Source organism: Anolis sagrei, chromosome X (assembly GCF_037176765.1).
Source record: "Anolis sagrei isolate rAnoSag1 chromosome X, rAnoSag1.mat, whole genome shotgun sequence".
NCBI lineage: Eukaryota > Metazoa > Chordata > Lepidosauria > Squamata > Dactyloidae > Anolis > Anolis sagrei.
The window spans coordinates 51,786,836-51,808,957 of record NC_090034.1 but is presented as its reverse complement, the minus strand read 5'-3'; the positions used below and the strand labels follow the sequence as shown (position 1 = coordinate 51,808,957).

General features: G+C 46.5%; 1 protein-coding gene across 1 annotated transcript; it reads right to left on the bottom strand.

Moving 5' to 3' along the window:
• Nucleotides 1-1,806: 1,806 nt before the first annotated feature.
• Nucleotides 1,807-18,497, bottom strand: FSTL3 (follistatin like 3). Its single transcript, XM_060785110.2, has 5 exons — nt 17,931-18,497; nt 12,056-12,241; nt 8,926-9,141; nt 2,290-2,517; nt 1,807-2,161 (listed from the first exon to the last, which is right to left on the bottom strand). The coding sequence occupies exons 1-5, from the start codon at nt 18,319-18,321 to the stop codon at nt 2,106-2,108; spliced, it is 1,077 nt and encodes a 358-aa protein (XP_060641093.2). The 5' UTR covers nt 18,322-18,497; the 3' UTR covers nt 1,807-2,105.
• Nucleotides 18,498-22,122: the final 3,625 nt, after the last annotated feature.

Sequence of the window (22,122 nt, the reverse complement as noted above, 5' to 3'; positions counted from 1 at the left end):
ATATATAATATATTATAGAAATTATAATAATTATTATAGTATATTTTATTCTTATATATTTATTATATAATTCTATTATTGTCACTGCTATATTATTATTATATTATATTCTTGTATTCTTATATTCTTACATCTTATATAATTCTATTATAACCATCATATTCTTATTATAATTATTATATAATTCTATTATAACCATTATTATTGTTGTTGTTGTATTGTATTCTTATAGTGAAGGCAAAAGTTTCCCCTGACATTAAGTCTAGTCGTGTCTGACTCTGGGGGGTGTTGCCCATCTCCATTTCTAAGCCGAAGGGGTGCCGTTGTCTGTAGACACCTCCAAGGTCATGTGGTCGGCATGACTGCATAGAGCGTCATTACCTTCCCGCCGGAGCGGTACCTGTTGATCTACTCACATGTGCATGTTTTCAAACTGCTAGGTTGGCAGAAGTGGGAGCTCACCCTGCTCCCTGGATTCGAACTGTCAACCTTTCGGTCAGCAAGTTCAGCAGCTCAGTTCTTACCTACAAAGCTCTGAACGGTTTGGGACCTGCCAACCTGCACGGCCGCATTTCTGTGTACGAACCCACACGATCTCTTCGATCATCTGGAGAGGCCCTACTCGCGCTCCCACTTGCATCGCAAGCACGATTGGTGGAGACGAGAGAGAGAGCCTTCTCGGTGGTGGCCCCACGACTCTGGAACTCACTTCCTAAGGACACCAGGCATGCCCCAACTTTGGCAGTCTTTAGGAGGAGCTTGAAAATGTGGTTGTTCCAGTGTGCCTTCCCAGAATAATGAACCCTTAGCATTATGTTCTCTAAAAGCACTTTATACTGATTTAGGACTGCTTATACGTTTCCACCAACGCCCCACCTCCTCTGTCTTGTTCATGCCCAGCATTATTTTTTAACTTTAATTACATATGGCCCAGCCATAGATTTTAAATGTGTTTTGTGCTATTGTTCAATGTTTATGCTATTTGTGTATGAGATTTATTTTTAATTGCTTTGTATTACTATTTGTATTTGGCTTTGTATTGTGGTTGTTATTGCTTGTACTGATGTATTGTGGGCTCGACCTCATGTAAGCCGCACCGAGTCACTTGGGAGATGGTAGCAGGGTATAAATAAAGTATTATTATTATTATTATTATTATTATTATTATTCAGTGCCACTGTCAAACGTTTGTCCAAACCAAATTCCATGTTGATATCCATGCTAAAGATTCGGACAGCATTAGTCAGAGACTGGATTTCAGTTTTCCCATACAGCTTCAGGTCATCCATGTACAGCAGATGTGAAGTTTTGTGAGATTTCTGAGATGTTTGATAGCCAAGGTTTGTTTGTTATACTATTATAACAATTTATTATTATTATTATTATTATTATTATTTGGACGCCCAATTTCAGATTTATTATTATATTGTTATAACCATTATAATATGATTACTGTTGTTCTTATATTATATAAATGTATTATTCTATTCTTATATAATTATTATATTGTATTATTATAACCAGTATAATATTATTATTGTTATTACATTATGATATAATTGTATTCTTATATTATTATTATTATTATTATTATTATTATTATTATTATTTGGCCAGCCAATTTCAGATGTATTTCATATTCCAGGATAATACCAGTAGAGGAATGTATTGATCTGTTAAGTGTATTATATGTTAGATCCTCAAAAGCTGTTTAATAGATGAAAGTTACGTCTGGAAACTTATGTTGACCTTTGGGCTTCTATAGCCGACGCATAAGAAAAGATCGGGATGCAAACATAGCAAAAATATATATAAAATAGGCTCTTTAAAACATTAGAAAGAGAGCAAGACGTCAAGGGAGAAAAGGAGGGTCTGCGTCATACAGAGCGCGACAACATGCTTTGGGTTTAAATTATATACATATATAAGAGACTCCATAGAACCATAGAAAAGCCTCGGTGACCTCGGGCGACCTTCTCGGCCGATCGATATAAATTAAAGGCGGTTGGTCCGTTTGTTCTGCAGGAATAAATACCGGCGAAACCCAGACTGTCCGTTAATGGCAGCAAATGCCTTTTTGGGGCCAAGGAAGCAGAAAGCGGGCTTTAGATGTAATTTTCTTCGGCATCATCTTCTAGGTCCATCGAGGATTTGTTTGAGGCTGGAGAAACAAAGCGGAAAAGATGTCAACGTTTAATGTTTAAAATCTCCAAAAGGAGATGGTACCATTCTGCAATGCAAGAAGGATTTGGAACTCCCTTTGGAGCCTGGGCCCCGATCCAGTCTTACCTGCGCACCCGCCATAATGCCGGACCCCGATGGAGCGGCCCAGGAAGCAGGTGGCTCGGCGCAGGTGACAGGTGGAGGGGTAGGTGGCATTGTTGTTGCCACAGAGGGGCCGGTCCAGGGCGGTGGGCTCTGGGCAGGGGGCCGCACGGCAGACCACACAATGGGCGCTCCCTGTCTGGTCCACCACGCAGGTGTGCGTCCCCGGGCAGGCCACGGCCAAGCAGGACTCTGCGGAGGAAGGACACACTTCCCAATCAGTATTGCTATTCATAATAATAATAATATTAAATCTCTAGGCACATGTATGTTCCCTAGTGTGATCCTATTACTATTATTAATAACAGTAATAACTAGCTATCCGTTGCCACGCATTGCTGTGGCCTAGTCTGTTGATCTGGAAAATAAAATAATGAGAAAGTGTTGGTTTCTAATCTATATTATTTCTTTCTGCTTGTGGGTAAACAGTATTTCTTGTTGTTTCTTTGTCAGTGTTGATGTGGAGAGTGTCTGGTTTGCTCACCCTGGAACTGGGTGCAGTGCCTAAAGACCTTGGCCTGCACTTAAACACAATCAGCGCTGACAAAATTACCATCTGCCAGCTGCAAAAGCCCACCTTACTGGGATCTTCATTCATTATTCGCCAATACATCACACAGCCCTAGACACTTGGGACGTGTCCGATGTCTAATCCAATATAACAGCCAGCAGAGTGATCTTGTCTGCTATGGACTCGTCCTGTCATGTTTCAAATAATAATAATAATAGTAATAGTAATAGTAATAATAAATCTCTAGGTAGCTCTAGGATCCTAATAAAATGAGAGTTATCCGGAAAGTAAGATTACAAAGTATGTATACAATCATAGAATCCTTGAGTTGGAAGAGACCTCGTGGGCCATCCAGTCCAACCCCATTCTGCCAAGAAGCAGGAAAATCGCATTCAAAGCACCCCCGACAGATGGCCATCCAGCCTCTGTTTCAAAGCCTCCAAAGAAGGAGCCTCCACCATACTCGGGGGCAGAGGGTTCCATTGCTGAACAGCTGTCACAGTCATGAAGTTTGTCCTAATGTTCAGGTGGAATCTCCTTTCTTTCCTGTAGTTTGAAGCCATTGCCCCACATCCTAGTTTCTAGGACAACAGAAAACAAGCTTGCTCCCTCCTCCCTATGAATTCCTCAAATTTGGCCTAATTCGGACCGCTTATCTACATTAACAATCCCCAACCGGTCTCCTAAGGTAAATTGGTGTAACCAGGTGAGCGGGCCCTCTGGATTGAAGGTGGTGCTGTTGAACGCCAGATCTGTCAACGGAAAAACGACCTGGATCCAGGATCTAATTCTGGATGAGCGGGCAGATCTGGCGTGCATCACGGAGACCTGGTTGGATGAAGCTGGAGGCGTAAATCTTACCCAGCTTTGTCCTCCAGGCTTCTCCGTACAGCACCAACCGAGATCCGGAGGACGGGGAGGCGGGGTCGCAGTGGTCTATAGAGATTCCATCCATCTGACCAGGAGTCCCATCCCGCAGACTACAAATTTCGAATGCGTCCACCTGAGGGTGGGTGACCGGGACAGAATAGGGATTCTGCTAGTGTACCGTCCACCTCGCTGCACTACAGTCTCCCTACCTGAGCTAGCGGGGGTGGTCTCGAGCCTGGTGGTGGAGTCTCAACGGCTTCTTGTGCTGGGGGACTTCAACATCCATGCCGAGGCGACCCTCACAGGAGCGGCTCAGGACTTCATGTCTGCCATGGCAACCATGGGGCTGTCCCAACAAATAACTGGCCCCACCCACTGTGCTGGACATACATTGGACTTGGTTTTCTGCCAGGGATGGGAGCAGGGTGGCGGTGTGGAGGAGTTGTCCATCTCTCCGTTGCCATGGACCGACCACTTCCTGATCAGATTTAGGCTCACTGCGCCCCCTAACCTCCGCAAAGGCGGAGGACCCATTAAGATGGTCCGCCCCAGGAGGCTTATGGATCCGAATGGATTCCTGACGGCTCTTGGGGATTTTCCCGCCACCTCGGTAGGTGACCATGTCGAGGCCTTGGTCGCTCTCTGGAATGGGGAGATGACCAGGGCAATTGACATGATCGCTCCGGAACGTCCCCTCTCAAGTAGCCGAGCTAAACCAGCTCCTTGGTTTACTGAGGAGCTGGCAGTGATGAAGCGAAGGAAGAGGGAACTAGAGAGCGTGTGGCGCTCGGACCCAAGCGAGCCAAATCGAGCACGGTTTGTGTCCTTTCTAAGGGCATATGCTGCGGCAATAAAAGCCGCAAAGAAAACTTTCTTTGCGGCCACTATTGCGTCTGCAAAAAACCGTCCGGCGGAGTTGTTTCGGATTGTCAGAGGTCTTTTAACTCCCGCCACTTCAGGCGGGAGCCCTGACAATTCGGTCACGCGCTGTGAAGCATTTGCTCGGTTCTTTGCAGACAAAGTCGCTTTGATCCGTTCTGGGCTGGACACCATGTTAAATGCAGTCTCTGAGGATGTGACACGAGCACCTGCTTGTCCTATTTTGATGGATTCTTTTCAGTTTGTGAAGCCCGAGGATGTGGACAAGATACTTGGAGGAATGAGGCCCACCACGTCCATCCTAGACCCCTGCCCATCCTGGCTTCTGAAGGAGGCCAGAGGGGGATTGGCTGAGTGGGTAACGGTGGTGGTTAATGCCTCCCTTCGGGAAGGCAAGATTCCAGCGAGCTTAAAACAAGCTATTATAAAACCGCTGTTGAAGAAACCATCACTAGACCCCACTAAATTTGACAACTTTCGGCCTGTTTCCAATCTTCCCTTTTTGGGCAAAGTCATGGAAAGCGTGGTGGCCTCACAACTCCAGGTATTCTTGAGAGACACGGATTATCTGGATCCGGCACAGTCTGGTTTCAGACCGGGACATGGTACCGAGACGGTCTTGGTCGCCTTAGTGGATGATCTGCGCCGGGAGCTAGACAGGGGGAGTGTGTCCCTGTTGGTGCTCCTGGACCTCTCAGCGGCCTTCGATACCGTCGACCACGGTATCCTTCTGGGGCGTCTTGCGGAAATGGGTCTTGGGGGCACTGCTTTGCAGTGGCTCCAGTCATTTCTGGAGGGCTGTACCCAGAAGGTGTTATTGGGGGACTCCTGTTCAACACCACAGCCTTTGACCTGTGGGGTTCCACAGGGCTCTATATTGTCCCCCATGCTGTTTAATATCTACATGAAGCCGCTGGGTGAGATCATCCGGAGTTTCAGGGTGCGGTGTCATCTGTACGCAGATGATGTCCAACTCTGTCACTCCTTTCCACCTGCTACTAAGGAGGCTGTCGAGGTCCTGAACCGGTGCCTGGCCGCTGTAATGGTCTGGATGAGGGCGAACAAACTGAAATTAAATCCAGACAAGACAGAGGTACTCCTGGTCAGTCGCAAGGCCGAGCAGGGTATAGGGTTACAGCCTGTGCTGGATGGGGTCGCACTCCCCTTGAAGGCGCAGGTTCGCAGCTTGGGTGTGATCCTGGATTCATCGTTGAGCCTGGATCCCCAGGTCTCGGCGGTGACCAGGGGAGCATTTGCACAGCTTAGGCTCGTGCGCCAGCTGCGCCCGTACCTTGGGAAGTCTGACTTGGCCACGGTGGTACATGCTCTGGTCACATCCCGCCTTGACTACTGCAATGCTCTCTACGTGGGGCTGCCCTTGAAGACGGCCCGGAATCTTCAGCTAGTCCAGCGCGCGGCAGCCATGTTACTAACAGGAGCAGGACGCAGGGAGCATACAACGCCCTTGCTGTTCCAGCTCCATTGGCTGCCGATCTGCTACTGGGCCCAATTTAAGGTGCTGGTGCTATCCTACAAAGCCCTAAACGGTTCCGGCCCAAAGTACCTCTCGGACCGCATCTCGGCCTATGAGCCCACGAGGACCTTGAGATCATCTGGGGAGGCCCTTCTCTCGATCCCGCCTGCCTCACAGGCACGTCTGGCGGGGACGAGAGAGACGGCCTTCTCGGTGGTGGCCCCCCGGCTGTGGAACACCCTCCCTGCTGACATCAGACAGGCGCCCTCCCTTATGGCCTTCCGTAAGAGCCTGAAGACATGGCTATTCGATAAGGCATTTAACTGAGTGCTATAGTAACTGGAAATGACAACTGGAACGGACTACGACTACGAGATTGATTATGATTCTACGATAAGACGGAGCGGATTATTTTAGTGTAATTAGATGATGTGTAGTAGTGATATGTTGGTTTTGTCGTCTTGGCTCATTGTAAATTGTCTTTTGTGTGCTGTACACCGCTGCGAGTCGCCCTAGGGCTGAGAGCGGCGGTTAATAAATGCAGGAATAAATAAATAAATAAATAAATAAATAAATAAAATTCCCCTAACATATTTATCCATGGCTCTCATCATGTCTCCTCTAAGACTTCTCTTCTGCAGTCTAAACATGCCTAGCTCTTTAAGCCACTCCTCATAGGGCTTGTTCTCCAGACCCTTGATCCTTTGAGTCACTCTCTGCTGGACACATTCCAGCTTAGAGTCAACATCTCCCTTCAATTGCGTTGCCCAGAATAGAATAGAATAGAATAGAATAGAATAGAATAGAATTGAATAGAGGGGTAGCATGACTATCTTGGATCTAGGCACTAGACTCCTATTGATGCAGGACAAAATCCGATTGGCTTTTTTTTGCCGCCGCCGCATAACATTTTTGGCTTATGTTCACCTTCCTCCCCACAAGGACTCCAAGATTTTTCTCATACGTCCTGCTGTTGAGCCAGGCATCGTCCCCCATTCTGTATCTTTGCCTTTCCTATTTTCTGCCTAAGTGGAGTATCTTGCATTTGGCCCTGTTGAGTAGTTCAGTAGCTCATTGACTGGCATTGTGGTGAAGGTTAGAGATGAGCGTCCTCATCCCGTTTCCTTCCAAGTGCAAAGTTTGCGCTGTAATATACTACTTAAATGCTAAGGGTATGAATGCCACTGTGATTCATGTGAAATTGTTTCAGTTTATGGAGAGGACGTAATGTCAAGACAGCATGTGACAAAGTGGGTGCGGAATATATTGTGAGACTACAAAGAAACTTTGCAGAGCCGTCCAAAACAAATGTCGTGGGATGCTGACTGCAGGAGTCCGATTGGTAAGATGTACTGCTGCTGGTGACTAACCAGCTGTGCTAAAGCCCGGCCATGATGATGATGATGATGATGATGATGATGATGATGATGGTGATTATTATTATTATTATTATTATTATTATTATTATTATTTACTAGCTGTACCCGCCACGCTTTGCTGTGGCCAACCTTCCCTCTTTCTCTCCTTCTTTCCCTCCTTCCTTCACTCCCTCTTTCCTTCCTTCCTTCACTCCCTCTTTCCTCCTTCCTTCCCATCTTTCCTTCTCTTCTTCCTTCCTTCTCTATCTCTTGTCTTCCTTCCCCCTTTTTCTTTCTCTTCTGCTGTCTGTCTTTTCTTCCTTCTCTCTTTCCTTTTTTCCTTCCTTCCCTCTTTCTCTATATCTTCCCCCTTCCTTCACTCCCTCTTTCCTTCCTTCTTTCCCTTTTTTCTTTCCTTCTCTCCTTCCTTCCTTCTCTAACTTTCCTTCCTCCCCCCTTTTCTTTCCCTCCCTCTCTTTCTCCTCTTTTCCTTCTCTACCTCTTGCCTTCCTTCCCTTCCTTCGCTCCCTCTTTCCTTCCTTCTTTCCCTTTTTTCTTTCCTTCTCTCCTTCCTTCCTTCTCTAACTTTCCTTCCTCCCCCTTTTTCTTTCCTTCCCTCTCTTTTTCCTTTTTTCCTTCTCTACCTCTTGCCTTCCTTCCTTCTCTCTTTGCTTCCATGCTTCTTTCTCCCTTTCCTTCTTTCTTTCCCCCTTTTCTCCCCTTCCCTCCCTCTTTCTTCCCCTTTTCCTGTATTGTCTTTAGCTTTTCGTCATTTAGCTTTTGGGGGCTTTTTAAGTCCCTTCTGCTGTGTTTTTCAGTGTTTTTGTGAGTGAAGGACATACATTGGGTTGTTAGGTGTCTTGTGTCCAAATTTGGTGTCAATTTGTCCAGTGGTTTCTGAGTTCTGTTAATCCCAGAAACGAACATTACATTTTTATTTATATAGATCTCTAGGCCTCTGTATGTTCCCTAGTGTGTTCCTAATAGTAGTAGCAATAATAATAGTAGTAGTAGTAGTAGTAGTAGCCAACTTCCAGTAAAATAAGCCATATAATAATATTATTACTATTACACTAGGGAACATACAAATGCCTAGAGGTGTCATGCCAGAGTGCCTAAATAGAACACTTCAGGCATCTGGATGTTCCCTAGTGTGAGTCTAATAGAATTACTAATAAAATCAATAACAACAACAGTAACAACAACAATAATATTCCATAGCTTATCTCATTGGAAGTTGGCCACAGAATCACACTACAGAGCCTAAAAAGAACACTTAGATGTTGGCTATAGAGCAGGCCTGGACCAGTTTTGGCCCTCCAGGTGCTTTGGACTTCCAACTCCCAATTGTGGGAGTTCAAGTCCAAAACACCTGGAGGGCCAAAGTTGTCCCAGGCCTGCTATAGAGTCACGCCAGAGGACCTAGAGAGCTAGGATATGAATAGGATTCTAAACATCATCATCATCATCATCATCATCATCATCATCTGTGGGAACAACTTGCTTACTTTTGCATCGTCCCTGGTACATGACCTCCAGGTCCGGGTGGCCACGGCACTTGGCGGTCAGCAGGTCACACTCGTCCCGGTAGGTGAAGCCATCTGAGCCGCAGACCTGCAGCTTCCGGGGCAGACTGGAGCAATCCGGGGCGCAAGTGCAGTGCGGACGCCCGTGCTTCATGCGGCAGACCTTGCCTGGACCGCAGTCCACCCCATCACAGGTCTCTAGGAAGAAGAGAAGGAAGGACATGTCAAAATAGACGAAGCTAGGATGGCCACAAGCTGTGCCAAGAGTGTGACACAGCAGCGAAAAAGGCCAATTCGATTCCAGGCTGTGTCCTTAGGAGTCCAGTGTCTCTCATATGCAGTGTCTCCTATATATCAAGCTGAAATTGAACCTAGATTGTAACGCAGCAGCAAAAAAGGCTAATGTGATTCCAGGCTACATCTGTAGGACTCCAGTGTCTACATCAAGAGAAGTCATAGTCCATGTAAAAAGGATCTAGGGGTCTTAGTGGACCACAAAGTGAGCCACATGTGTGACGCAGCAGCGGAAAAGGCCAATGTGATTCCAGGCTGCGTCCATAGGAGTCCAGTGTCCACGTCAAGGGAAGTCATAGTCCATGTGAAAGGGATCTAGGGGTCTTAGTGGACCACAAAGTGAGCCACAGGTGTGACACAGGCCAATGCCATTTCAGACTGCATCAGTTGGAGTCTATGAATCCCTATGAGGAGCTGTTGAAGAAGCTGGGGAAGTTTAGCTTGGAGAAGAGAAGGTAATAATGAGAGCCATATTGAAACAAAAGTCCCATTGACGAGGAAGGGGGCTGGACAGCCATCTGCTGGGAGGACTTTGATTGTGCCTTCCTGCCTGACAATGAATTGGACTGGATGGTCTTTAGGGTCTTTTGCACTCTAGGAGGCTATGATAATCTATAAACATGAACCCCAATACTATGAAAATTAATAGGTTTTCAGGGGTTCGAAAAATGGGAAGGGAATGGGATTTCGTATTAGTATGTTTATTTATACCCTGATTTGCCCCCAAAACGTTCCGAACGAGACTCCGACCACGAACTGCCCTTTACTGGACAATGGGAGCTCCTGTTTGGGCTGCCGTGACACGAAAACATGAACGAGCTGGGAAAGAAAAGAAGGAAAGAATGAAAGAATGAGCGAGACAGACGCCGGCTTTGTGTCCATAGGTCATATGGGGTCAAAAAAAATGTCTGGTGGGGATAAAAAAAAGATCATTTCCCTTGAAACACAGCAGATGTCTGGCTGTGTGTTTGGGAGGAAAATGGGGAGAAAATGTAAAATTTGAAAGAGATCTAGGAGACTTAATAGATGAACTTGAGTCGACAGTGTGATGCGGCAGCGAGAAAGGCTAATACAATTCTAGGCTGCATCAATAGGAATCTAGTGTCTATGTATAAGAAAGTAATATAAATAAATGGTTTGATAAAAAGGATCTAGGGAGTCTTAACAGACCACAAACAGAATGAGAGCCATGAATGTGATACAGCAGCGAAAAAGGCCAATGCTATTCTAGGCTGCATCAATAGGAGTATAGTCTCTACATATAATTATAATAATTGATAATTATTAATAACTAGTTTGGGTACCTGGCGTTGCCCGGGTTGTTTGAAAAAGTCAATTTATTAATTGTACAAAATGCATAAGGTTGTGAGTGAACTACAACTCACATCATGCCAAGTTAACTCAGAGAAACTCAATCAGTACTTAAAGTTTGTTATATTGGGCAAGTTTGCTCTGGATGCATCATGGGTGGGGTTCAGTGTGCTCTCTCTCTGTAGGGTAAACTACAACTCCCACTATGGTGAGTCAGTTCCCTCAAACCCCTCCAATAGGTTGAGTTAGTCATGAGAGTTCTGTGTGCCAAGTTTGGCCCAGGGTCATCATCAGTGGAGGTTACAGTTTCTCTGATTGTGGGTGAACTACAACTCCCAGAAAGTAAGGTCAGTTCCTCTCAAAGCCCTCCAGTAATCATATTTCGGCATGTCAGGTATGTATGCCTAGTTTGATCCAGATCCATCAGTATTTGGGTTCACGGGGCTCTCTGGATATAGGTGGACTACAACTCCCCCAAATCAAGGTGAATTTTTCCCAAAGATATCCAGTATTTTTGCTGGTCATGGGTGCTCTGTGTGCCAAGTTTGGTCCAATTCCATCATTGGTGGAGTTCACAGTGCTCATTGATTGCAGGTGAACTATACATCCCAGTACCTACAACTCCAAAATGTCCAGGCCAATTCCCCTCAAAACTCACCAGTATTCAAATGTGGGCATATCAGGTATGCATGCCAAGTTTGGTCCTGATCCATCATTGTTTGACTTCATAGTGCACTCTGGATGTAGGTGAACTACAACTCCTATAAATCCCCCAAAGACCTCCAGTATGTTTTGTTGGTCATGGGGGTTCTGCGTGCCAAGTTAGTTCCAGGTCCATTGTTGGTAGGTTCAGAGTGGTCTTATATTGCAGGTGAACTATACATCACATAACCTAAAATTCCCTAAATCATGGTGAATTTCCCCAAACTTCTCTAGTATGTTCAGTTGCTGATCAATTCCTCTGTTTGCTGTGTGTCATAGAAAAGAATAGGAAAAGGTTAAGGGAGAAACAGTAGGTGGGGCTCATGCAAATTCCACACCAATGGGGAGAGTAAGGAACACTGGGATGTCTGTGGTGGAGGATGAAATGGTCCCTATATTAAAGACTTCTCTTGGGAGATGGGGAAGTATGGTGTTTGTGGAGGACACTGGCAGGGCTCTTGTTCATGGTGCTCTCTATAGCCTGCAATGTCATTGGAAGGAGGGCCTTTGGTATCTCAAGAGCAGTGGGAGCTGTAGTTGTTTGTGGAGGCAGGAGCTTGTTTGTGTAACTGGACACCCCAGCCACATACACACATACAGATTTTCACTTTTATTGTGTTTATAGATTTATAGATGGATGGATGTGGGAACACTTTCCTCAGCCTGCTGGTTCCTTGCCATCCCAAGCCGACCTCAAGGCCCTTGGGAGTTGTAGTTCCCCATAGATAGATAGATAGATAGATAGATAGATAGATAGATAGATATAAACATATATAGATATAGTCTTTGCTCCGCAGTGTTGTACCTTTGCAAGGATGGCAGGTGACCAGGCCAAGGATGCGGAGGAGGCTGATCTTGTTGTCTGGGTGGGAGGCATTGGACCAGGCCCGGTCAGCATTCCCGTTGGCACAACATTCCTCCCAGGAGATTCCCGTCCGGAGTATCATGGTGCACTTCGCCTCCCGGCCCTGCTGCAACCAGCAAATGCCTCCTGGTGAATAAGAGAAAGAAATACAAAAAAAAAGGGAAGTTGAATGAGGAAGTAATTTGTTAACTGGCGGAACTCTCTGCCACTAGGGCTTCGGAGGCATCCTTCCAGCATCCAAAGCCTTAGAATAGGAAGGATGGATTAAATTTGCTATTGGAAATAATTTAATTCAATTATGATATTGGCCTAGATGTATAGAGGGAATATATTACAGTTTGATGCTATGTGTGGAGGACAAGAATATGGGATTGGACTGGAGGTAGCCTTTGAGTTATTATAATGATGATGATGATTGATATTATTCTTATTATTGGTGGGCTTATTATTATTGGTATTATTGGTTTGATGCTATGTGCGGAGGACGAGAACATGGGACCGGACTGGAGGCAGTCTTTGAGTTTATTATTATTATTGTTGTTATTATTAGTGATATTATTATTATTGGTATTAGTGGTTTAATGTTATGTGCAGAGGACGAGAATATGGGAATGGACTGGAGGCAGCCTTTGAGCTAGTATAATTATTATTATTGATATTATTATTGGTTGTTGTTGTTGTTCATTCGTTCAGTCGTCTCCGACTCTTCGTGACCTCGTGGACCAGCCCACGCCAGAGCTCCCTGTCGGCCGCCACCACCCCCAGCTCCTTCAAGGTCAGTCCAGTCACTTCAAGGATGCCATCCATCCATCTTGCCCTTGGTCGGCCCCTCTTCCTTTTACCTTCCACTTTCCCCAGCATAATTGTCTTCTCTAGGCTTTGCTGTCTCCTCATGATGTGGCCAAAGTACTTCAACTTTGTCTCTAGTATCCTTCCTTCCAGTGAGCAGCCGGGCTTTATTTCCTGGAGGATGGACTGGTTGGATCTTCTCGCAGTCCAAGGCACTCTCAGCACTTTCCTCCAGCACCACAGCTCAAAAGCATCGATCTTCCTTCGCTCAGCCTTCCCTATGGTCCAGCTCTCACATCCGTATGTGACTACAGGGAATACCATGGCTTGGACTAGGCGGATCTTTGTTGCCAGTCTGATGTCTCTACTCTTTACTATTTTATCGAGACTGGACATTGCTCTCCTCCCAAGAAGTAAGCGTCTTCTGATTTCCTGGCCACAGTCTGCATCTGCAGTAATCTTTGCACCTAGAAATACAAAGTCTGTCACGGCCTCCACATTTTCTCCCTCTATTTCCCAGTTGTCAATCATTCTTGTTGCCATCATCTTGGTTTTTTTGACATTCAGCTGCAACCCGGCTTTTGCGCTTTCTTCTTTCACCTTGATTAGAAGGCTCCTCAGCTCCTCCTCGCTTTCGGCCATCAGAGTGGTGTCATCTGCATATCTGAGGTTGTTAATGTTTCTTCCAGTAATTTTCACCCCAGCTTTGCATTCATCCAGCCCCGCACATCGCATGATGTGTTCTGCATACAAGTTAAAGAGGTTGGGTGAGAGTATGCAGCCTTGCCGTACGCCTTTCCCAATCTTGAACCAGTCTGTTGTTCCGTGGTCAGTTCTTACTGTTGCTACTTGGTCCTTGTACAGATTCCTCAGGAGAGAGACAAGGTGGCTTGGTCTGCCCATCCCACCAAGAACTTGCCACAATTTATTATGATCCACACAGTCAAAGGCTTTAGAATAGTCAATGAAGCAGAAGTAGATGTTTTTCTGAAACTCCCTGCCTTTCTCCATTATCCAGCGGATATTGGCAATCTGGTCTCTCGTTCCTCTGCCTTTTCTAAACCCAGCTTGAACATCTGGCAACTCTCGCTCCATGTATTGCTGGAGTCTTCCTTGCAGGATCTTGAGCATTACCTTACTGGCATGAGAAATAAGGGCCACTGTACGGAAGTTGGAGCAGTCTTTTGCATTTCCCTTTTTTGGTATGGGGATGTAAGTTGATTTTTTCCAGTCTGATGGCCATTCTTGTGTTTTCCATATTTGCTGGCATATGGCATGCATCACCTTGACAGCATCATCTTTTAAGATTTTAAACAGTTCAGCTGGGATCCCGTCGTCTCCTGCTGCCTTGTTGTTAGCAATGCTTCTTAAGGCCCATTCAACCTCACTCCTCAGGATGTCTGGTTCTAATTCATTCACCACACCGTCAAAGCTATCCTCAATATTGTTATCCTTCCTATACAGATCTTCTGTATAATCTCGCCACGTTCTCTTGATCTCTTCAGCTTCTTGGTATTATTGGTATTATTGGTATTAGTGGTTTAATGCTATGTGCAGAGGACGAGAATATGGGACTGGACTGGAGGCAGCCTTTGAGCTATTATTATAATTATTATTGATATTATTATTGGTATTATTATTGCTATTATTGTTTTGATGCTATGTGCGGAGGACGAGAACATGGGACCGGACTGGAGGCAGTCTTTGAGTTATCATTATTATTGTTATTATTATTATTGATATTATTATTATTGGTATTAATTGTTTAATGCTATGTGCAGAGGATGAGAATATGGGACTGGACTGGAGGCAGCCTTTGAGCTATTATTATAATTATTATTGATATTATTGGTTTGATGCTATGTGCGGAGGACGAGAACATGGGACTGGACTGGAGGCAGCCTTTGAGTTATTATAATTATTATAATTATTATTATTTATTGGTGGGATTATTATTATTGGTATTATTGGTTTGATGCTATTTGCAGAGGATGAGAATATGGGACCAGACTTGGTATCATTTGTATTGTTGTTATTATTGTTCTTGTTCTTATTTTCACCTTGGGTGCATCTACACTGTAAAATGAATGTGGTTGGATACCATTTGGGCAAGCTCGGTGCTAAGGAACCCCGTGAGTCACAGTTTGACAAGGTCCTTGGCCTTTCTCTCCTTCATGCGTTTCCCATATCATTTCAATATATGGACCATGGATCTGTCACATGGGTGTATAATGTCAGTTGGCTCTACAATATTATTATTATTATTATTATTATTATTAGGGCCCCCCCAGGCAACACCACTTTCACTGCCATTATCTCAGGGCGATTTGTAGTTTTGGTGTTCTTAAGGTCAGTAAGATGAAGGCCCTTGAGAAACTACAACTCACAGCATCAATAAAGTGGTGGACGACTCCCTCTGGCCATCTGTTGGGAAGGGTTACGTGGTGCCGCCATTGCATTGTGTATAAAAACAGGGTTGGGGTAGATGACCTTTGGGGCTCCATCAGGGTTCCCGACCAAACGCAGGCGTCACAAATGGTTCAACTTTTCGGCAGTTCCCTGATCCCGGCCTCTTTCTTTTGCCTCCTCTTCCAGTCTGGAGCCGAGCATAGTTTCCACAAAGGCCGCCAGCCAGCTGGCAACCCAATCAAAAGCCTGTTTGTTCCTTTATCTCATGAACTAATCTCTCGTGTTTCAAGGAAACGAAGAAGGGGGGAAAAAAGAGAAAAGAAGAAGGAGGAGGAGAAGTAAAAGAGGAGGAGACTCTTCCATCCTTGCCCACGCTCCCACATTGCTGGAACACTGTAAACATTGGGTCCATTTCATAGAATCCTCGAGTTGGAAGAGATCCTAAAGGCTATCTAGTCAAACCTTGTTCTTCCAGGAATGACAATACAATCCGATCCCTCCCGACAGATAACCATCCAGCTTCATAGTCATTTGCAGGTTCATGGAGAAAGAGTGACATCGCATCCTTGAGTGGGATGGGACCCCCAAGGGTTATCTAGTCAAGCTCCGTTCTTCCAGGCAGGAAGGCCACCATCCAAACCCTCCTGACAGGTGGTCATTCAGTTCAACCCACTCCTGCCTTGTATCTCTCTCCCATAAGAAGAGATTTAGCTTGGGGTCAGTCTAGATGGCCCTTAGGGGTCCCCTTTTTGGCAAACTCTGAGAGCTCTCTCCGGAAATGGAGCCTCTCCCTCTGTTTTTTGCGGCTCTGGCGCCTGGGCCAAGAAAGGCATCTGGAGGCCAGGCCTCGGCCTGTGTCTGGATCGAGGCTTTATAGTTTCTGTTTTTCTCCGAAGAAGAGGCACAGCATATCTGATCCAAGACTGGATCCAAGCGGGTTCTTAAACGGACAGCGCCTTTTCGACCGAATCTCCGTGCAGCTCAGGTCTTGCAAAGCTGACCTGATCTACCTTTCTCTGGATGGATTCCATGGGAAGTACGCTTCCACTGACGATCCTCGTTTCAGCAATCCTATTATCCATCGATAATGGGATTTCTACATTCGGGTTCTGCGATCACGGCCTCCATTTTTCAAAAAAACACGATTCCCGGCCTTTAGAGTTATGCAAAACCCATCAATATTTGGGGGATTATGGGTTATTTTTGGTTCATGTTCTAATAGGATCCCGGAGGATGCAAAGCTTGCCCTAAATTTGCCAAGCGATGCAGGATTTCAGGCCTTGGCAGCGGCTGGTTTAGTCTGGATGTTTGGAAAGCCATTCTTCTTCTTCTGTTACTGTTGTTGTTGTTGTTGTTGTTGGCATGTATATCTGGCATTATCCCCCTGCTTCCATCCCTTCTTTCTCTTTCCCCGTTCCTTTCTTCCTCTTTCCTTTTTTTCCTTCCTTCCCTCCTTTTCTTTCCCTCTCCCTTCCTCCTTTCCTTCTTTCTCCCTTTCCTTCCTTTCCCATTTCTTTCTCCCCTCTGCTTTCCATCCTTCCTTCCCCTTTCCTTTCTTTCCTTCCTTCTCTCCTTCTTTTTCTTTTTCCCTTTCCATCCTTTTCTTTCTCACCCTACCTCCCTTCCCCTCACCTTTCTTTCCCTTCCCTCCTTTTCTTCCTTCTCCTTTCCTCCTTTTCCCTTCTTTTCCCCCTTTCTTCCTTCCTTCCTTCCTTCCTTCCTTCCTTCCTTCCTTCCTTCCTTCCTTCTTTCCCCTCTCCCTCCTTTCCTCCTATTTCTTTCTCCCTTCTACTTTCCTTCCTTCCCTTTTCCTTTTCCCTCCTTTTTTTCTCCTCCCACCTTCCTTCCTTTTTCTTTCTTTCCCTTCTTTTTCTCATCATCCTGTCTTTCCTTCCTCTTCCCTCAGTTTTTCTTTCTTTCTACCTTCCTTTCTTCTCCAATCTTTTCTTTCCTCCCTTCCCCTCATACACATGTCACCTTTCTTTCCCAGGGCCACTTCACCCAGCAGCAGCCCACCCAGGGGCCACTTCACCTATTGGCAGCCTCCATGGTACAGACATAGATGGATGGATGGATAGATTACAGTAGAAACTCCTTTCCTTTGAGGCCGAGAGCATGTCTCTAAGTCTGAGCAGGATTTGAACCCTGATCCCTGATGCCAGGCCTCACAAGCATTCAACAAACGCCACATCTTTCCTTCGCCCATGCGAATATTTGGATAACGAATCATTCCGAAGACCATGAACGGTTTGGAAATTGTCAGATATTGGCCGGGGTTGGGTCTTGCATAACAGAGTAAATTCCCCGCTTGCCTTGACATATCCGTCTATGGCACTTTGGACGCGCTCTGGTGCTACTCCAAGGCTTCAGGTGACCCTTTGGAGCCCTTTGGCCATTGGGCTGTGGCGCGTACAGTGCCGACGGACATTACCAAACAGCATCCAGAACACAAAGGCGAAAACCCTTCCGAAAACGAAAAGCCAAGAAAATTTGTTTTAGAATCAATTTTCGAGACACTCTCCAATTCGTTCTTGGGGCTCTGGGTGGTCCCTGCACCAAGGTGGCACTCTGCTTACGCTCAGAGGCCTTCTTGTTGCCGGTTTCCGACCCCGCTTACCTGGCAGAGGGTCTCCTTTCGCCGACCAAAAGACACTCAGTACCAAGAAGAGGACCTTCATGTTGAAGATGAGGAGGAAAAGGCGAGGCGGCAGGAAAAGTTTCGGTCTCGTTCTCCGTCCGATGCTCGTCGTCTTTTCCCCGGACGGTTTGAGAAACGGATCTGGACGGTTTCTCGCCTTTTCCCCCTTCCTAAAAAAAAGAAGCCACCCTCCTTTTCCTCTCCAGAGCGATTGTGTCTGAGTTGTGCGAACCCGCCGCTCTGAAGCCCAACTCTGGGGTAGGCGGCGTCGAGCGCAGCCAGTCGTCTGTCTGGGAAGGGCATTGTGTCTCTTCTTCTTTTTTTTCCCTCCGCTCTCGGGGGACGTCGGGAGCATCCATATCACAGGCATATGGTTGCGGTTTGGCGCTGGGTCGGTTTCCCCCCCTTCCCCTTTCCGCCTCGTCTCCAAGAGTCCAGAAACGAGACTCTCCGAACGATCTCCTTTATTCGCCGCTCGTTGTTATCACAGGGTTTATTAATCCCCCCTCTCTTTTCAATGACAAGGTTCCCATCTTCAGAGGGAAATCCCTGCAGGGACACCCAGTCTGATCCTCTTCGTCAGACAGGAAGGCACCATTCAAGCCCTCCTGACAGATGGCCATGCAGTCCAATCATCCTTTTTGGCAGGAAAGTACCATCTAAGCCTTCTTGACACATGGCCGTCCAGTCCGATGCTCTTCATCAGGCCAGAAGGCACCATCAAACCCATTCTGCCAAGCAGGCACCATGGAAGCCCTCCTAACAGATTACCATCCAATTTGATGCTCTTCGTCGGGCTGGAAGTCACCACCCAAACCCTCCCGACAGATGGCCATACAGTCCGACCCTCTTTGCTAAGCAGCAAGGCACCATTAAAGCCCACTCACATACTGCTGTCCAGTCTGATTCTCTTCATCAGGCCGGAAGGCACCATCAAAGCACTTGCTGTAGATGGCCATACAATCTGACCTTCTTTGTCAAGCAGGAAGGCACCACCAAAGCCATCCCAACAGATCCTCTTCTTCCCAAGCAGGAAGGCACCACCAAAGCCATCCCAAAAGATCCTCTTCATCCAGTCCGATCCTCTTCTTCCAGGGAGGAAGGTACCATCCAAGCCCTCGCAACAGATGGCCATGCAGTCTCACCCTCTTTGCCAAGCAGGAAGATACCATCCAAGTTCAGACTGGACAGATGGCCGTCTAGTCCAAACTTCTTCTCCAGACAGGAAGGCACCATCAAAGCCTTGCTGACAGATGGCCATTCAGTGCAATCCTTTCTGTCAGGCTGGAAGGCACCACCTAAACTTTCCTGACAGATGGCCATACAGTCTGACACTCTTCTGCAAGCACGGAGGCGACACCAAAACTGTCCCAACAGATGGCCAAGCAATCCAAACCTCTTCTTCCAAACAGGAAGGCAACATCAAAGCCCTCACTACATGTGGCCATGCAGTTCAACACACTTCACCTGGTAAGGAAGCACCACCAAAGTCCTCCCGACAGATGGCCGTACAGTCCGACCCTCTTCGCTGAGCAGGAAGGCACCATCAAAGCCTGTCCAACAGATGGCCAAGTAGTCCAAACCCAGTCTGCCAAGAAGGTACTGTCAAAGCCCTCCCAACAAATTGCAGACCACTCCGATGCTCTTTGTCAGACAGGAAGTCACCACCCAAACCCTCCCGACAGATGACCATGCAGTCCGACACTCTTCATCAGGCAGGAAAGCACCATCAAAGTGCTCACTACAGACAGCCTCCAGTCTGATCCTCTTCTTCCAGGGAGGAAGGCACAATCAAAGCCCTGCCAATAGATGGCCGTCCAATCCGACCCTCTTCATCAAGCAGGGAGGTGCCACAAAGCCTTTGCTACATATACAGTCCATATGTACAGACCCTCTTCTTCCAGGCAGGAAGGCATCATCCAAGCCCTCCTGGCAGATGGCTATATTACTCCAACCTGCTTTTCCAAGCAGGAAGATACCATCCAAGCCCTTCAAACAGATGACCATCCAACTGATCCTCTTCTTCCAGGCAGGAAGGCACCATAAAAGGCAGGAAGGCTATAGAGTCCAATCCTCTTTGCCAAGCAAGATGGCACCATCCAAGTACTACCAACAGATGGCCATCCAATCTGGCCCTCTTCTCCTGAGCAGGAAGGCACCATAAAAGCCTTCACTACAGATGGCCGTATAGTCCAATGATCAGACAAGAAGGCACAATCAAAGCCCATACTACAGATGGCTATGCAATCAGACCTTCTTCTTCTGAGCAGGAAGGCACCATCCAGTCTCTCCCAACAGATGGCCACCCAGTCCAACCTCCTTCCACCATTAAGGAAGGCACCATCCAATTCCTCCCGACAGAGGACCATCCAGTCTGTGGGGATTAATGACCCAAACCCTTCTCTTTGCAGCACCCAATGGAACCCTGTGGGCCATCCAGTCCAACTCCATTCACCAGCATTCACCTGGCAGTGAGGTTTGCCTTCCTCTGAGGCCGGGAGAGTGTAGCTAGCCTCTGCTGAAAGAAAGAGGGGATCAATGGCTTGAAAGATCACAAAGTCGATAGATTTGGGGAGGAAAAGAACCCCAAGGAGATCGAATCGGGATTCAGAAGTAGACAGAAGAGAAGAGCATTGTTGTGCCATCCAAGTGGGACTGGTCCAAATGATCCAAAATTGTCTTTGTATGAAGGAAACTGAGAGGGGTAAACGTAAGGTTATTTGGCCAGTTAATTTTGCGTCTGAACCAGGATTCGAACCCAGGCCCAAAACTTCACTAGGCTCGATTGTAGCTGAGGATTCGTTCATGGGTTCTCCATCCGAATGAATGCTGGGAAGAGACGTTATTGTTTTGTATTTTCCCCCATCAGGGCTGAGTCTAGGAAAGGGAACAGTATGTCTAGAGACCCTTTGTTGAAATCCAGACGGATCTTAAAAGATTTGTCCCTCAAATCCCCCTTTCCGGCTTTCAGTATCATCGGGAGACGCACATCCAAGCAAGCCATCAAACTATATAAGGAAAAGGCAGGAGGATTTTGCATTCCTACCAGACTTGTGTCATCACGTCTTTCTTACAGCGGCTGAATTTTGGCTTTTTAATCTGCAAAAGGAGATTCAGTGGGGCCGTGGTCTACTCCGAAGGACCAGCGTTGATGCTAAAAAGCGACCAGTTCTTTATCTAAGTCACAGGAGCCAAAATCCTAATTATTCAATGGGATTTTGGTGATGGAGGAGCCGGATTCCCACACCAAAAAGAACTTGTCACATCATGACTGCTTTCTCTGATAAATTATAAATATATCAATCACTAGCTTGGGTCCCTGGCGTTGCCCGGGTTATTAGGAAAAGTCAGTTTTTTAATGGTAAAAAATGCATACAGTTGTGGGTGAACTACAACTCCCATCATGCCAGGTTCACCCTGAGAAACTCCAGCAGTGGCCTTGCAGGAATGGGGCTTGGAGGTACTGTTTTGCAGTGGCTGCGGTCCTTCTGGAGGGTCATTCCCAGAAGGTGTTGTTGGGGATACAACTCCATTTGAGCTCTGCAAGTGCAGCATTTTTCCAAATGAAGCAGAGAGTGTTTGAGGATCGGGGCATCCGTAGAGAGACCAAGGTGCTTGTTTATAAAGCTATTGTCCTCCCAACCCTGTTATACACCTGCGAAATGTGGACTGTCTACAGACGGTCCTGCAATGATTCCATCAGCGTTGCCTCTGAAAAATCCTGCAAATCTCTTGGGAAGACAGGCGGACAAAGGTCAGTGTGATAGAAGAAGCAAAGACCACCAGAATTGAAGCGATGCTCCTATGCCATCAACTCCGCTGGACTGGCCACCTTGTCCAAATGCCCAAAGATCACCGTCTCCCAAAGCAGTTATTATACTCCCAACTCAAGAATGGGAAACATAATGTTGGTGGACAGGAAAAGAGATTGAAAGATGGGTTTAAAGCCAATCTTAAAAACTGTGGCATAGACACCAAGAACTGGGAAGCCCTGGTCCTTGAGCACTCTAACTAGAAGTCAGCTGAGACCAGCAGTGCTGCAAAATTCGAAGAGGCATGAATGGAGTTTGAAAGGGAGAAACGTGCCAAGAGGAAGATGCATCAAACCAACCCTGATCGGGACTGCCTTCCACTTGGAAACCAATGTTCTTACTGCAGAAGAACATGTGGA

Excerpts from the sequence above, each read along its gene's own strand:
- FSTL3 (XM_060785110.2), bottom strand. The coding sequence starts at position 18,321 with ATGCCTGTGATATGGATGCTCCCGACGTCCCCCGAGAGCGGAGGGAAA. Across the intron at positions 2,518-8,925 it reads GTACCAGGGACGATGCAAAA|AGTCCTGCTTGGCCGTGGCC; the intron begins GTAAGCAAGTTG and ends CTTCCTCCGCAG. Across the intron at positions 2,162-2,289 it reads GCATTATGGCGGGTGCGCAG|CCTCAAACAAATCCTCGATG; the intron begins GTAAGACTGGAT and ends TTGTTTCTCCAG.